Source organism: Oryctolagus cuniculus, chromosome 18 (genome assembly GCF_964237555.1).
Source record: "Oryctolagus cuniculus chromosome 18, mOryCun1.1, whole genome shotgun sequence".
NCBI classification, from domain to species: Eukaryota; Metazoa; Chordata; class Mammalia; order Lagomorpha; family Leporidae; genus Oryctolagus; species Oryctolagus cuniculus.
This window is the reverse complement of record NC_091449.1, coordinates 31428869-31445562: the sequence shown is the minus strand read 5'-3', so window position 1 is coordinate 31445562 and position 16694 is coordinate 31428869. Positions and strand designations below refer to the sequence as shown.

The 16694-nt window shown below is 39.1% G+C and overlaps 1 protein-coding gene across 23 annotated transcripts in view; it reads right to left on the bottom strand.

The window, feature by feature from the left end:
* Positions 1-1787: 1787 nt before the first annotated feature.
* The window catches only part of PHKB (phosphorylase kinase regulatory subunit beta), a 226177-nt gene continuing 211270 nt past the window's right edge, over positions 1788-16694 (bottom strand). For 22 of the 23 annotated variants that reach the window (XM_070061799.1, XM_070061798.1, XM_008248369.4 and 19 more), the window contains 5 exons: positions 15358-15492; positions 9694-9823; positions 6221-6328; positions 3772-3912; positions 2230-3129 (listed from right to left, as the gene is read on the bottom strand). In XM_070061799.1, coding sequence (XP_069917900.1) covers positions 2992-3129; positions 3772-3912; positions 6221-6328; positions 9694-9823; positions 15358-15492 — 652 coding nt within the window. In that variant the 3' untranslated portion in view covers positions 2230-2991. 23 annotated transcript variants of the gene reach the window in all.

Sequence of the window (16694 nt, the reverse complement as noted above, 5' to 3'; positions counted from 1 at the left end):
CGGCAGCTGAAACCCAGTTCATCTGACCTGTGTGTCAGGCTATGGGCTTGCATCCACTTTCTTTTCACAAGAGTGCCGCCCACTCATTAACCCTGCTGCCCACAGGCCGAGTGTGCAGAGAAGCCTGTGGGTTGGCAGAAGAGCTGCAGAAGAACGTGGGACGGCGGGCTGTGCGGTGGGGAGAAGCCTTCACCCAGCAGGAACATTTCCCCTCTTTCCCCCTTAGACGCTGCTTCAACAATCATCTCATTCCCTCCAAATACGCGTGGTTTTTCATAATTTACCTAAAAGCCTTGTCCTCACCATTATAGAGTTTTTGGGAGGACAGTGTGGGAGTCAAATACTAATTCCAGTGGGCTGTCCGTCTCCCGTGCACTTTTCAGAGTTTACGGTATGAGGCTGTGGTACTTCCCTTGTCTGAATGCTGCTGGTGTGGCTTTGCTCATCCTTTCTCCCCCATTTTTCATTCATACTCTTAGTGCCTGAGAGGGACTTTCATGGTCTGGTTGTGTACCACTGTGCTTCCTTTAACCGCTCCTTGATTTAAACATGATCTCTCTGTGCTGCTCTGATGGTTTTCACATTGGGTTGACTCCTGTACTTCTAAATGCCCTGTATTTAATGAACACGCTCATGAAGTGCCAACAGCATGCTTGAATCACATTTATTCAGCAAAACTCTTCAAAAATGAAGGAAAAAAGTGTGGGTGAAAAGTTAAATGTATTCGGATGTTTAATAAATGTTATCGTGTGTCCCTAGGGCACTGTAAAACTTATCACATATGGAAGACGACCCACACAGATGATCCCAGGTTCTGATTTTCCAAAATTCAAAAACGGCTTTTTCAGACTTAAATGAAATGGCGAGAAATCTGGAAAACACCATGTTTCCTAAAATGATACTCTGGGAATATAGCTGAATTTGATATTCAGTCAGGAGTTTCCAACAGACGTTGCTTGTACAATAAACTTACATAGTGAGTCTGCCATTGCGATAGAGGAAGCTTTAAATCAGATTTAAAACTTGTCATGCCTGGATAAATGTGCTAATATTTTCAGGCAGCCTCTAGTGCAGCTGTTAAAACATTTGGGCTCTCTAGACCAAATGAATTTGTTAAATTTGTTAAATTCTGAGTTCTAATTCTTAATGGTTTTCGCTTTTCTAGTTAGAAAACAGATACAGTCTCCTGCAAAGGTGAACATCAAGATCTACTGATGCTAATATATCTTTCAGAACAATAAATCTTGAATTTTTTTAAAGCACAAAGATGATGCATATGTCACAGATTCTTGAATGCTTTCAGTAGCATAGAAAAACTTTAGGGTTTTGCATATATAATATTTAAGCAGGAAACTTATGCTCACTCAGGAAACATACATTTGCAACTGATGTCTCATTTCAACTAAGCAATTTTCTGGCAACTTTGCTCAGCTAATCAGATTTTTTTTTTTTTTAAATACAACAGTTTACTTCCTTTCAAATGTCAGCAAATAAGTATTTCAAGGGTCTGTCTTCTTACTTTCTCTCCTTCCCTCCCTGTCCCCTTCCCTTCCCTCCCTCCCTCCCTCCCTTTCTTCCCTTCATTTCCCAGCATTCTTAGCTATAAAGAATCAGTCCTCAATTCTCTCTCAGTGGGGTTCATGCATAGGTGTTTCCATGCTTGTATTTTATAAGCTGGCTTCACCATTCAGGACCAATCTTGTCACATGTTTTTCTTAAGATAATCTATGAGAGATTTTATTTCATTCGTCTCAATTTTGCCAACTGTAGAAAAAATACAAGTACACTTTTAAATGTAAGACCTAGGCCTTTTATTCCCCATGTGCTTACACTTTCATTTATTTATCAACTGACATGTTACTGAAACCATTAGTCCTTTCTTAGATCCTTCAAGACCTGATAATAGGCTGCACTTTTTTATATGACAAATGTGATTTCTTAGGGGAAAACACCATTAATACTAGTCAGAAAAATGACTTTCTTTGGGGCCAGAGCTCAAATTAATAGGCTGCATGGTAATTTAGGAAGGTAATACAATTCATAAATTCAAATGGGCAATCCACTTCCTATTTTTATAAAGTTTGCTTAAGTAAATTTGGTAGCAAAATATGTGTAGTGATGGGTACCAGAGATTCTCTTCCATTCCATCTCTAAATCAGTGAAATGAAAGCATTGAAAATAACTAAAAAACTTGAGCCTTGGAACAAAGACTATATCCAGATACATTCATTAATTCAGAAATGAAATTTAATGATTTAAAAATTTTTTTACTACTACCAACAAGTGTAACAGTCCTGAATTTAACATACTTCTGAACAATCCTATTCATTTTACTTTTAGTAAGATCTCAAAGAAAATGTTTGATGAACTATAGATTTAGTACATTATAGTCTAAGCCCTATATTTAGCACAAATACAAAACCATAGTCATGTTACAAGGTAAAAATTGTACAATAGCTCTGTATACCAAAATATTAATAATAATGGAGCTTCTCAGAATCAAATTGATTGATTTTGCTTTTATGCTGTATATGAACACCTTTTTTCTAGCCTGACAATGCCACTAAAAAAATGTTCACCATTCTTTCAATGTCTTTTGATTTCCAGTATGCACTACTATTTGGCAAATCCATTTTAATGGCAGGAAGGTCAGAATACAGCCCAAAGCACAAAGATTCATTCTGATGAGCTATTCGATCATAAAACATGCAGCAGTGAATTTTCAATGCGTGAACTATTTCTATTGTTTGGTGAAGATTACTTTTGTAGTGGTGTAATCATGAGAATTCTTTCTCACTTGATTAAAAGCATTTCTTACCATTTGGATTGGCCATGGCATGCAAGAGGTGCAGTGACTCTGCCACGAGTGTGGCAAGCACCTTGCCAGCACAGTCAGTCCACAAATTAATGACTGCCTTGCTTAAGCTTCCACACAAAACTTAACAAACTTCTAGCGACTGGACCTCGACTGGGTCTCTTCCGCCTTCCTGACTAGCTAACCAGACACGAGTCCTCATTGCTTGGTTTGACTTCTCCTTCCAGCAGCAAATTCATCACCACCTTTGTTAAATAGCTGCAGGTTCCTCTTTTTCCCAGGGGGGGAGTGTTGTAAAAAGAAGTCATGTCGTCCTAGGGAGGAAGACAGGAAGCCAGTCATTTGAGGTTTTGTTTGTAAGGAGTTGACAGGTAAAATCAGTGTCAGCCTCAGGGGGAAAATAAATTCACAGAAAGATTTCTTCATGGAAAACATGCGCTTCCTGAGATTTTCTTTCATTTTCCTGGGGTATCTTCTCAGCATATAAAACACAGACAGACATTTTTAGAATGCTCCTCTGTGCTGAAAAGTTTTATTTACTTAGGGAGCCTTTTCTCAGATGAATATAAAATATGAAACGGCAAGCCTGGGAGCGACCGCATTAACAGCAAGCCACCACGCCAATGCAGCCTGCTACTGCATTCCCATCTTTCCCAGAAATTTAATTTCATAGCCTTCTGGGATCTACAGCTACTCCCTGAAGAACACATTTTAACTGCTAGCTACATAAAGGAAATTTATTTCTTCCTAAATTTCTTTTTTGTCAGAACTTCATAGCTTAACTAATAATTAACTAAAAAGTAACTTTAGTTCCTCAAATAAGTCAGACTGCCTCTCAAGTGTTCTGTATTGCACTCTGTTCATCTGTTTTGTAAATTAAATGAGAAGAGATTAGGGTATTTTGAAGAGTTGGGACAAGGGAAAAATTCCACAAGAAGCTGCTTCCTCTTACTTACTTGTTTTTCAATTTCTTTCAGCCGACTCTCATCTTTTTGAAATTCATGAAATGCTTCTTTCACCAGTTTGTCTAGATCTACTTTGTCTTGAAATTCTAGCTCAGGGTTTCTTTCCAGTACGATGGACACAACCATTAGTAACTAGAAGAGAGAGACGTTGCAAGTCAATTCTATGAACTGCAATAGTGACATAGTCTGGACATGTTTCCCTTCATTAATCAGACTAAAGGATTATCCTAGTGTTCCACAGTGTGTTCTGCGTGATGACAGGCTGAAACATTACCTATGCATGGAATATTCTTAATTTTCAAATTAGTAGCCTAAGTTCTTTTTGGAAACTAGACATTTTTTTTTCATTGTGTGTATCCCTACAGACTTACAAGAATGTTTTTTAGTCACTAAAATAAAACTAATTACATAGAAAAATGACTGTCTTAACCTTGTACATAGTACTTGCTGTCCTATTCATCAGAACATTTAAACTCTTTTTTGGGACTTTGGGCACCAACCCTTGTGGGCAAGACACCCAAACAGTGTCCATCAGAGAGTGGCTGCCAGAGGAGAGGTGGCAGGGAACAAAGCTAGAGAAAGCAGGTGCATGCAGTGGAGACCCTGATCAAACAGTATGGAGCCTAGTACCCCCAAACGAGGATAAGGCTGTGATGTTATAATAGTGTCTCAGAGAAGGCTATGGTTCACAAAATGCACTTGACTCTGACCGCTTTTTGACATGAACACTAGTTGATCTGTATAAACTATCTTGGTTTAATGCATCACCCTACTGTTTGGCCAGCCAGAACATTTATACCAGTTAACGTTCATTTTAAATGACAAACTCTTAGGCACAAAGACTATGTCTGGGTATGTAATAATTGGGAAAGGCTTTCTGATGATGTTCATGGCTCCTACTGTGCACCTGAACAGGAAACATACCTTGTGATTTCCAATTTGGGAATCTTACTCTCTGTACTTTATATAAATACTTCCAAAACAGAAGCTGAAAGAACCAAAGGAAACACTTCCAGTAAAACTCACACGTCACAATGTGGGAGACACTGAGGCAGGGCTTTCGCCAAGAGAATAAATAGCGATGCTATATTTCTAAGGAAAATTTCTTCTGCAAAAGAATGACTTTGGGGGCCAGTGCTTTGGCATAGCAGGTAAAGCCAGGGACTGCAGTGCCGGCATCCCATAAGGGTGCCAGTTCGAGTCCCAGCTGCTCCACTTCCGATCCAGCTCTCTGTTATGGCCTGGGAAAGCAGCAGAAGATGGCCCAAGTTTTTGGGCCCCTGCACCCACGTGGGAGACCTGGAATAAACTCCTGGCTTCTGGTTTTGGATTGGCGTAGCTACAACCACTGCGGCCATTTAGGGAGTGAACCAGCTAATGGAAGACCTACCTCTCTCTCTCTGTCTCTCTCTCTCTCTGTCTCTCTCTCTCTCACCCCGCCATCTCCTTCTCTGTAACTGCTTTTCAAATAAATTAAAAAATAAATCTTAAAAAAAAGAGGGAGAATGACTCTGTCAACAGAAAGGACCTCTACGTCCACAGTGCGCTTCAGACGCTGAGTACCAGACTCAGAAGGTTAAGGAAAGCTTTCACCTTCTAATAACCTGCCCCTGGTCACTGTCTCACTCCCAAATGCTATGAAAACCATCAGCTAACCTGGTTTCATATTCTGGAAGGTCAGACTTGTTCAGCAATGATGTAGATCCAGATACCCTGGACTTGAGAAGGAGCCACAATCAGTTTAGCATCACCAACCAGCACTGTATCAGTAAGACTGACTACCTACTCTCAAGAAAGTCTCATGAGTCTGACAGACATTCCCAGGAAGAGAGACAAAGTGAGGAACGGGCTGTGTTTTAAATCCATCACTCAGAGGATTCTCTGTATTTGAAGGAATACTTCAAAGTCACAAAAGGACATGTGTGTGTATGCACCTGTGCATTTTGGCATTTCGTTGTATAAGGAACAAGGATGAGAGCACAGTTACATCTTCACAGATAGATGTTTAGAAAGATATCCCCCAAAAGATTAACAGTGATGATCTCTGGCTAGTGGGTGGGAGTAGGGGGAGGATTATTCTTTTCTTTCCTATAATTTTCTGAACTGCCAAAACTTTCCACAATAGTCGTGTATTATTTCTGCACATAGAAAAAGCTGACAAGAAAATAGAAAAAAGGTTGCTTTCTCCATTTCAATGATGTCGTTGATGCCCTTGCTGTTGACGGGATTATTACCTGAAAGGCCAGGCTTTTGGTTTGTGACCCTGCAAATGTTTAACATCTTTGAATTGTCCATGTGCCTTGACTTGGGTCTTGACTGGAGGATACCAGGGATAGGTAAGAAAAGGAATTCTCGCACTTTTGGGCAGTTCCCTTCATATCAGTTTTCAGGGGGATGATAGAAAGCACTTCTTCCACGATCTATATTTTTAACTACAAACCTCCACAACAATCTGTCTGTACTTTGGCTGGTCAATATTCCCCAACATGTCTTCAACGAGGAGAGAGAAATTCATCTCATACATGGTCATATCAGACAGGGTTGGTTGCTGAAAAAAAAACAACAACTCATATTAACGTGCTGAATTGCTATGCTCTAGCTCTCTTTTAATAGAAGAATTTCATTTTCTAATCAATAATCATTTTCTAGTCTTTATAAAACCTCAGAGAGCATTTTCAGCTCAACAGCTGGATTTCATATATGCCACACTACTGAAGCCAACCAGCTGACTACTGTGATAAATGAAACCTCTCATTTTTAGTAGTTATCTTCATTATATTAATGTTTTAAGGGAAGAGGAATGTATTAGAAAGCCACTTCAATACACAAAAGGAACAGCCAAGAATTGAGACAACAAATAGAGCACATTTTGCTTTCAGAAAGAACATAAGAAGCCATGCTTGCTGTCAGACTTCAGCATGTAAGTCACTTGCTATTGAATTTCCATCATTTCTGTGGCAGGTCCCCTCTGAGCTGGCAGCATAAAAATACACACAGACAAGTAAAAACAGTATCACATGCAGAAATGGCAAGGAACAGGAAAAAAGCAAAACTAAAAAAATATTCTCTATTCTGTCCTTTATCTTTCACTTAAACAAGAGTAATGGATACTATTCCAGATATTTTTCAGAAACAAAATGAAAGCAGCAAATAAACTCAAACACAAATCTAAATCTGAGCATGGTGGATAAGCCTCAAAGGGTGGAAGGGAATGTTCTAAATGTTAGGCTTACATGGTGGGAAGCAGATGGAGTCACCAAAATTATTACTAGAGGTGCAGAGTTGCTGAGACATACTTCTAAGCTTACTGGTCAATAATGATGTATAGTTGTTCTAACCGTAGTTTCAGAACAATGTGTATCTATTTAGTACTCAAACTGGCACCCAGAGACCTCATGATTTTCCTCTTTCAATCAAGTGACAGCAAAGTTGCTTAGCCTGGTGCAATAATGCCTCAGTCCTATATTCAGTACAATCTATCTATTGTATTGCACAGTCCATGTAATCTAACATATTGTTAATGGTTACAGGTTGTGCCTGTTTTTGGGAAAATGAAATCCAATTGCCAAACACAGGTATCTATTTGTTTAGTTGTCCAGCAATGGGATTTGTATATTACAGAAGGAAAGGTTTCACATTAATTTCCTCTTAATACGTCTCATTTAAAAAGTCAGTCTAGCTACAAAGTACCTATGATAATTAAATCTAGCAAAGATATAGCAAGCTTGCCTTCTTTCTTACTCTTCTGAAAGGATTTAGGGCAAGTAGCATAGCAAAGACACTAAGAAAGGCTCAGAAGCCTAACTGCTCCCAGGGTCAGGGCTGTTCCAGAAAGAAATCACAGAGCATCTGGGGAAAGGCTAGGCACCTATACTGATAACCAAATAAAACCACTTACAGGCCACGAATGGTATAAGGGATACTTTTCAAAAGTTTTCTTTCTGGAGGCCAGTGCTGTGGCATAGCAGGTAAAACCACCACCTGCAGTGCTGGCATCCCATATGGGCATTGGTTTGAGACCCGGCTGTTCCTCTTCTGATCTAGCTCTCTGCTATAACTTGGGAAAGCAGTGAAAGATGGCCCAGGTCCTTGGGTCCCTACACGCACCTGGGAGACCAGGAGGAAGCTCCTGGTTTCTGGCTTCGGATCAGCTCAGTTCTGGCCATCGCAGCCTTCTGGGGAGTGAACCAGTGGACTGAAAACCTTTCTCTCTCTGTCTCTCTGCCTTTGCCTCTCTGTAGCCAGAGTTACTCAGAGAGAGAAGGAGAGGGAGAGGGAGAGGGAGAGGGAGAGGGAGAGGGAGAGGGAGAGGGAGAGGGAGAGGGAGAGGGAGAGAGAGAGAGAGAGAGAGAGAGAGAGAGAAAGTCTTCCATCGCTGGTTCACTTCCCAAATGGCTGGAGCTGCACCAATCCAAAGCCAGGAGCCAGGAGATTCTTCCAGGTCTCCCATGCAGGTGCAGGGGCCCAAGAACTTGGGCCATTTTCCACTGCTTTCCCAGGCCACAGCGGAGAGCTGGATCAGAAGAGGAGCATCCAGGACTCGAACCGGCGCCCATTTGGGATGCTGGCACTGCAGGCAGTGGCTTTACCTGCTATGCCACAGCGCCGGCCCCAGTAAATAAATCTTTAAAAAAAAAGTTTTCTTTCCCTTTTTGGAATGACACATTCACAAAGTTAAAATTTTGAAAGGTTATAAACGGTTTCAGTGAAAAGTACACATTGTTCCCCACCCCACCCTCTCTAAAGACACAGTTCCTTTATCCCAGGGCAAATTAAAGAAAGCTAATAACTTCTTCTGGGTCCTTTCAGAGTATATATACTCCAGCATGTGATCTGAGGATACTGTATTTGTGGAAAGAGCTACATCAAAATTAACTTGGTTGAAAGAGCTTGAGCCCCTGCCATCCACATGTGAGATCCAGATGGTGTTCCACGCTCCTGGCTTTGGTCTGGCCCAGCTCTGGCAGTGAACCAGCAGATGGAATCTCTCTCTGTCTCTTTTTCTACCATTCTGCCTTTCAAGTAAATAAAATAAATCTTAAAAAAATTAATTTGGTTGAAGTTTCAACTCTGGAAATAAATAGAGTATGCCATTTCCAAAAGGCTAATTATTCACTTTTGTGTATAAGCAGAATGATTTAGATGCCATGATGAAACACATAAAATAACCATATCCAAGAAGCAGGCCAGTTTATGCATCTTGGGAAGCCATCCACAGGAGACAGCATTAACTTATTTGGACCACAGGTAAGTTATACCATAAGAAAAATAAAGCAATTATCAGTCCAACGGCCTACTAAGTTCCTGGATTGTCCACTGTCAGTCCAATTCCTAAGTAGTGAGTTTGTTATCCCAAGTATTACTAAGCCACCTTGCTCTTTAGGCCTGTATCAGTTCTGTTTCTTCAATGTATTGTTTGTTTTATTGTTTATGAGGTCCCTAGCATTGGTCCACCACCAGTTGATGGTAAAGGAATAAGGTAAAGCCAACATAAGAAACCCTTAATTCACCAAGAAGCAGGCAAAGGAAGTACAGTTTGTTCAGCAAGGGGTTTGGCTATGTGGATCCTTTAATGAAAGCTTCCTTGAAACATCTGAAATATGATAATTTTTTTTTGGATTAAGTGCAACTCTTCAGCAACATATCCATTCGGTAAGGCAAGTTTGTTTGCTTGTTTGTTATTTTTTTTCCAACAAAGGGACACTAAAATTGAAAAATAAAATATCTCAGATTGGGGAACATATTTCCAATCCAACTGACTAGAAATCTTATTTGCTAGTATATCATGCCTTCTGGTATCTGCATAATTCACCCTCCTTTAAACGCTCTTCAAAAATTAAAAAGCAAAAAAGTTATTTGCAGTGCAGAGAAGGAAAGAATTCCCTTTTCCTGACACAAACACAGTGGCTTTACCTGTGGCAAGTGCTTTCCAGCTACAATGATACCATTGGGCGTACGCTCCAGGATCTGCCACACTCGGTCATAGAATCCAGTGGGAGTTCTATTCAAAGACCCATCGATTTGACGTTTGTTCAGCCAACATCTGCAGACCAAAGGAAAATACCTCAGTTTGACAAACAAGCTTGTTCTGGTAGAAAACAGGGCTTTCAATATGGATTAGTTTTTCCAAAAGGGTGAGCAATAAAAGCCAAAACTCATCAATGATGCATATCTACCATATGTGATATAGGTTAGTAAATATTTCATAGTGAAAACAGAGCTTGCAGGAGGTGAAAAAATCTCCAAGATTTTAAAATATTTAAAAGGCAAAACAAGTTGCTCGCTAAATGATCAAACGATTTGCTACTACACAAAACAGTTCCATTTAAAACAATTTCACAACAACTTTAAGTGGTGCTTCCATACAGTAACATGTAGCTTCATGAATACATGGAAATCATGTATGATGCCTAGATACCTTGCCCAGAAGGCTGCTTAATAAAAACATTTGATAAATCAATGAATGAATGAATGCTCAGAAAAGCATTATATATAATGAAATTACTTTGTAAAACTTTCCTATTTACATATGGCTAAATTCCCAGTGCTAAAAAGGCAGACATCAAATCTTATATGTCCTTATAATCAGAGCATTGTGATAAGCAAAAATTCAAGATCTTATTTTCATGAATTAAGTATTCAATCTTAAAAATATGATACATTATTCACAAAAAGCTAAAGATGCAGAATTTCCATTATTTGAAAAGAACACAGTGACACAGCATTATATTCTTGCAAAAACTGAAGACAGGAACAGATATACAATTTTATATTTGGTACTTAAAAAGGTAGCAGAGTGAAATGAATCACAAGAAAGGCATGTCATGACAAATATTTCTAGGTATAAAAATAGCTATGCAGGATATGATAAATACAAAAAGATATTTTGTCCTGGTAAAAAAAAGATCAATGAAGTTTTATCACTATTTAAGTGAGAGAGGTGTCTTTTTTGTATGCAGAAATTTTCTTCGAATAGACGGAGACTCCCACTGCTGGGTTAAAGAAGCCCCACATTAAGGGATCACCCCAAGTTGGTGATGTTTTACTTTGAATAACTGAGCACCTCACATACGTATTTGATTTTGTCCTGTCCCCTCTGTTTGGCAACAACAAAAAGATGTTTTGACACTTCTAGGAAGTCTCAGCTAATAGTTTTGAAAGGACAACTAGAAATGTATTGTACTAACAATGGAAGTTCAGAGTTATTTTAGAAGACTTCTTTTAATTTTTGTTTGTAGTATTTTTATGTTGAGAAATTTTAGACTTATAGAAAAGCTATAAAAATAATTTGCAAAATTCCTGTATAGTTTATTACTTAGCTTTTCCTAATCCTGTTATCTTACATAACCATAGAATAATTATTGATTAGAAAATGAACACTGATACAATATGATTAATAGACCTTTGGATCTTCTTCAAATATTATCAACCCTGCCACCAATGTTGTTGTTTTAGTCCAAGATCCAATCCAGGATTCTACACAGCATTTAGTTTCTACAACTTTGCTCCTTTAATCAGCGACAGTTCCCCAGACTTCCTTTTATCTTCCACGAATTTGATATTTTACAAATGTCAGTTATTTTGTAGGATGTGCCTGGCTTTGGGTTTTCTGACGAAAAGACTGAGTTTATGTACTTTTGGCAAGACCGCCCTGAAGCGACGCTGCACCTTTTCAATGCATCGTACACCAGGGGTCACATGGTGCTGATGTGTCTTCTTACTGGTGCTATTAACCACCATCATTTGAAATTTTGCAAAATTTTGGTTTCTTATCAGACTTCTATCCAATTTTGATTATTGCCTACAATATTATTACCATTAATTTGTCTAATTTTTTATATTTCTATCATTGTGTCTATACTTATTAATCGGAATTCCACTCTAAGGGAAGGGTCCCTTCTCTCCTATTCGTCTATTTATGAGTATGGACAACATGTATTCCAGGGGTTATAATCCAGTACAATGCTATTTATTTTGTTGCTTAGACTGCCCCAGTTTTGGCCATTGGCACTTCTTCCAGCTGTTTCCAGTGTCCTTCTGACATATCTGGTGTCATATTTTGCGTACTTCCTTACTTTCTGGAACAAGATTCTCCAGGATCATTTATTTTAGCCTTGGAATCAACCATTTTTCCAAGGAATCATAGATCTTTTTATTGGAGAAGGGTACCTAGTTTGCTTATTACTGTGTGGTTTCATTACTTCTAGGCTATCTCAGTAGACAGAGGTAAGAAATACATGGATGTATGAGTTATGCACATGAGCACAAGCATCTATTATCCATTTGCTTAAAAACCATGAATTCATGCTGATCCATCAATTCCAATTCAATCACACAGGATGGCTCCTAACGTTTCTCCCACCCTTCTCTCTATTTTTAACTACTTTCTGCAACAGAGAAATCTGGTTCTCATTATTTACATTTACTTGTTTATTCAATCTTAGTGTATCTATAATTTCAGAATTGCTAGTGCATACTTCAGTGAGAAAACTCAGCTAGAGTACAATATTTGTGTGTAGTTCTCTTTGTTCTTTAACCTTATATTATCCAGTCAAAGCAATGTTTTCCAAAGGTACTTTGGTTATTTTTTTTACTTCCCACCCTTGCATTGTGGTACTTTTATTCATTTGTAGCACAGGTTCACTTAATACTGCTTGTATTCTGTGTTGGTCCCCTTCACACGTAGATTTATTTAGCTTCATTAAACATGTGGTGGATATATAAATTTCTACCACAGTTTAAGAGTCAGAATGATATAAAATGTATACTTTGGGAAGTCTTGCTTTCCTTCTCAATCCCTCAATCCTAACATCCTGGACTGCTTCTCAATTATTTTCACTTTTCTATTCACTCCCAGAAGGTAGCCAATTATATCAGTTTCTGATTTATTCTTTCTCTTTTCCTTCTGCACAAAAAAGATATACAGACTTTTTAAAAAATATTCTGTTTCTTATAGAAAAAGTAGTATACTAAAGATGCTTTTGCACTTTGCTGTTTTAACAATACTTCCATATCCTAGAAATTACTCTTTATCAGCCTACACAGACCTTTCTCATTCTTTTTCACAATTGCATAGTACTCTATTGTGTGGATTTAATACAGTGTATGGGCTCTTAGGTTGTAAGAATTCCAAAATCTTTGATTATGAACATTAATATACTGAAGAACTGAGCACACATCTATTTTTATATTATTGGAGGGCTATTTTCAGAGGAAATTCCTAAAAGTAAGGCTGCTGGATCAATGAGTAAGTTCAATATAGACCTTTTTAATGTTGCCAAATTTCCATTCAGAAGGGCTGTACTAACCAAATACATACGAGAGTGCCTATTTTCCAAGTCTTATCACACGTTTATCATACTTTTTAACTTTTGCCAGTCTGAAAGATGAGAACTGGTTCAATGTGTTTTCACTTACATTTTCCTAATTATTAGTTAGTTTGAACAACTTTTCAAATATCTAAAGGCCATTTATGTATGTTTTAAGTGGATTAGTTTTGTTTCTTCCCCATTTCTCTCTTGGGTTTTTGGCTGTCCCTCAAATTTTTAATAAAGATTTATTTATTTATTGAAAAGGCAGATTAACAGGGAGAGACAGAGGTAAGGAGGGAGGTGGAGAGAGGGAGAGTGGGGGAAGGAGATGAGAGAGGAGAGAGAGAGAGAGAGAGAGAATCTCTTTCATCTACTGATTCACTCCCCAGTGCCTTCAACAGCATCCAGGAGCCCTAACCAGGTCTCCCACATGGGTGGCAAGAACCTAAGCACTTGGCCCACCATCTGCTGTCTTCCACAGGAAGTTGAATGGGATGCTGATGTCCCAAGCAGTGGCTTAACCCACTGCCACAACATTCGCCTATTCCTCAATTTTTAAAAAGTCTTGAACAATAGGTCTTTTGGTACATGTTTTGTTCCATTTCTCTGCGTCCTGCGACATGGATTATCTGTTTTTGCTATGCAAAAATATTTTTAATTTTTATAGAGTTTGATTCACCTTTTGCTGCCTTTAGATTACAATTACAAAGTCTTTTACTTCCCAAGGTTAAAAAGGAATTTATCATTGTCTTTTTCAATACTTGTATGATTTGATTCTTTTACATTTAGATCTCTATAATCTATGCTGAGTTTTTTCTTGTGTAAGGCATACAATATGCAATTGATTTTTATCCTTTTTCAAATGGCTATCCAACTGTCCCAGTAGCATTTACTTAGAAAAGTCCACACTTGGGGTGAGTGAGTGGCACAGCAGTTAAGATATCACCTGGATGCCCATATCCGGTATTGGCATGCCTGAGTTAAGAGTCCTGGCTCCACTGCCAATTCCAGTATCCTGCTAATGTGCACCCTGATAGGCAGCAGGTGATGGCTCAAGTAACTGGGTCCCTGCCACGTGGGTGGGAAATAGAGATTGAGTTTCCAGATCCTGGCTTTGGCCTGGCCCAGCCCCAGCTATTGTGGGCACTTGGGGAGTGAATTAGCAGATGAGGAAATCTCTCCCTGTCTGCCTCTTTCTGTTTCTCTGCCTTTCAAATAAATAAATTAAAAAATTTTAAACAGTGATTAAAAAATAACAACTAAAGAGTCCATAATTGACTCAGTGATTTGAGATGTTACCTTCATCATATATTAAATTTCCTAAAGGTCTTGGTACTCTATTCCTGGACTTCCTATTCTGTTCAACTGGTCCATTTGTCTGCTTATGTGCCAAAATCACACTTTTTTCACTAGAGGCTTAGTAATATATTTTAATGCCTATTATGGAAAATTTCTTTTATTATGTTTTTTTCTGGTTATTCTAGCATGTTTGTTTTTCTATATTCAGTTTAGTGTTAACTTATCTAACTCCATGAAACAGTCTGTTGGAATATAATTAGAATAGCATCAACTTTATAACTGACATAATACTGAGTGTTCCTATTTGAAAGCAAAGACGGCTTCCCATTTGTTCAAATCTCCTTTCATAGAAGATTTCTTTCAAAGATGGCCTGAGCAGAATTTTCTAGGCATATAACTATCCTGACTTGGAAAATAGGCACAAAAAAAACTTGAGTAAATAATTACATTAAATTTTGTACTTTAAGTTCACTGTAATTCATAAGCCTTTGTTTTGCTCTTATTCTAAGATTAGTACATTAAGTCTATGAGAAGTTTTGATTCTGAAGTTTAAAGTTTCACTAGGGAGACAGAGTCATAGACAACGCATTTAAATGTTACTAAACCTTATTCCCCATCTGTCAAAATGTTGGGAGGTGATGCGAGTGCTATAAAGGTTCACAAAAGGAATGAATCAAAGGGGTATTAAGTGTTACATTTTGCATGAAACAATGAAAATGAAGGAGAACTTATAAAACTATACTTGAAGAAAACATAAAATTCAAATCAACACAAAATCACAACTAAAGATAGACATTATAACCCCTCTCCATTTATGCCATCCATCTGGTAGGGTGGCCTCTGATACTCTACTCCATTTTATTTCTTATTAATATCTTAATACATTCATATGCTATTATTATTCATACATTCCATACACAGCTAATAATTGTGATGTTACTCTAAATCCCAAGTGTCCTGTAGGTACCTTCCATTTTGCTGAGGCTGGAGAATATCCAACAGTAGTTGTTTCACTTCACTAGGTGACAGCTGATACAAGTCCTTGGCTGGCTTGTCTCCACTGCGGATCTGTAGTTCATACTCCATAGCATGGATGATCCACCTGAAACAAAACCAGAGAAATACGAATCAATAATTATCAATAATTCTTTTTTAAAGATTAATTTATTTATTTGAAAGTCAAAGTTACACAGAGAGAGAAGGAAAGGCAGAGAGAGAGGTCTTCCATCCGCTGGTTCACTCTCCAACTGGCGGTAATGGCCAGAGCTGCGCCAATCTGAAGCCAGGAGCCAGGAGTTTCCTCTGGGTCTCCCACGTGGGTGCAGAGGCCCAAGGACTTGGGCCTTCTGTTGCTTTCCCAGGCCATGGCAGAGAGCTGGATTGGAAGTAGAGCAACTGGGACTTGAACCGGCGCCCAAATGGGATGCCGACAGTGCAGGCGGCGGCTTTACCTACTACGCCACAGCACCGGCCCATATCGATAGTTCTTGAAATACAATCAGCTTAGCTGGCGCCGCGGCTCACTAGGCTAATCCTCCGCCTTGCGGTGCCGGCACACCGGGTTCTAGTCCCGGTCGGGGCGCTGGATTCTGTCCCGGTTGCTCCTCTTCCAGGCCAGCTCTCTGCTGTGGCCCAGGGGTGCAGTGGAGGATGGCCCAAGTGCTTGGGCCCTGCACCCCATGGGAGACCAGGAGAAGCACCTGGCTCCTGCCACTGGATCAGCGCGGTGCACTGGTCGCAGCGCGCCAGCAGCAGTGGCCATTGGAGGGTGAACCAATGGCAAAAAGGAAGACCTTTCTCTCTGACTCTCTCTCACTGTCCACTCTGCCTGTGGAAAAAAAAAAAAAAAAAAAAGAAATACAATCAGCTTGTCCTCTTCTTGGCAATGCCCTTAACAACAGTGACTCATCCAAAAGAGAAAGAAGAAAGGCCAATTGAATTTCTTCAACCCTTGATATAATTACTTACATCAAGACTGTGTGACATGATCAGATTCTTAAAAATGAGGTCTGATCTTAGACATGTGGTAAGTTGTAAAACATGAGAACAGGGAAGTACTTAGGTTCTTGCCAAATGAAATTCTATCCAGTTCAGTATGACAGTAAACTGTATACAAATATCTGTCCTATTGTATTTTCTTCTTCTTCTTCTTCTTTTTTTTTTTTTTTTGACAGGCAGAGTGGACAGTGAGAGAGAGAGACAGAGAGAAAGGTCTTCCTTTTGCGTTGGTTCACCCCCCAATGGCCACTGCGGCTGGCACACCGCGCTGATCCGAAGCCAGGAGCCAGGTGCTTCTCCTGGTCT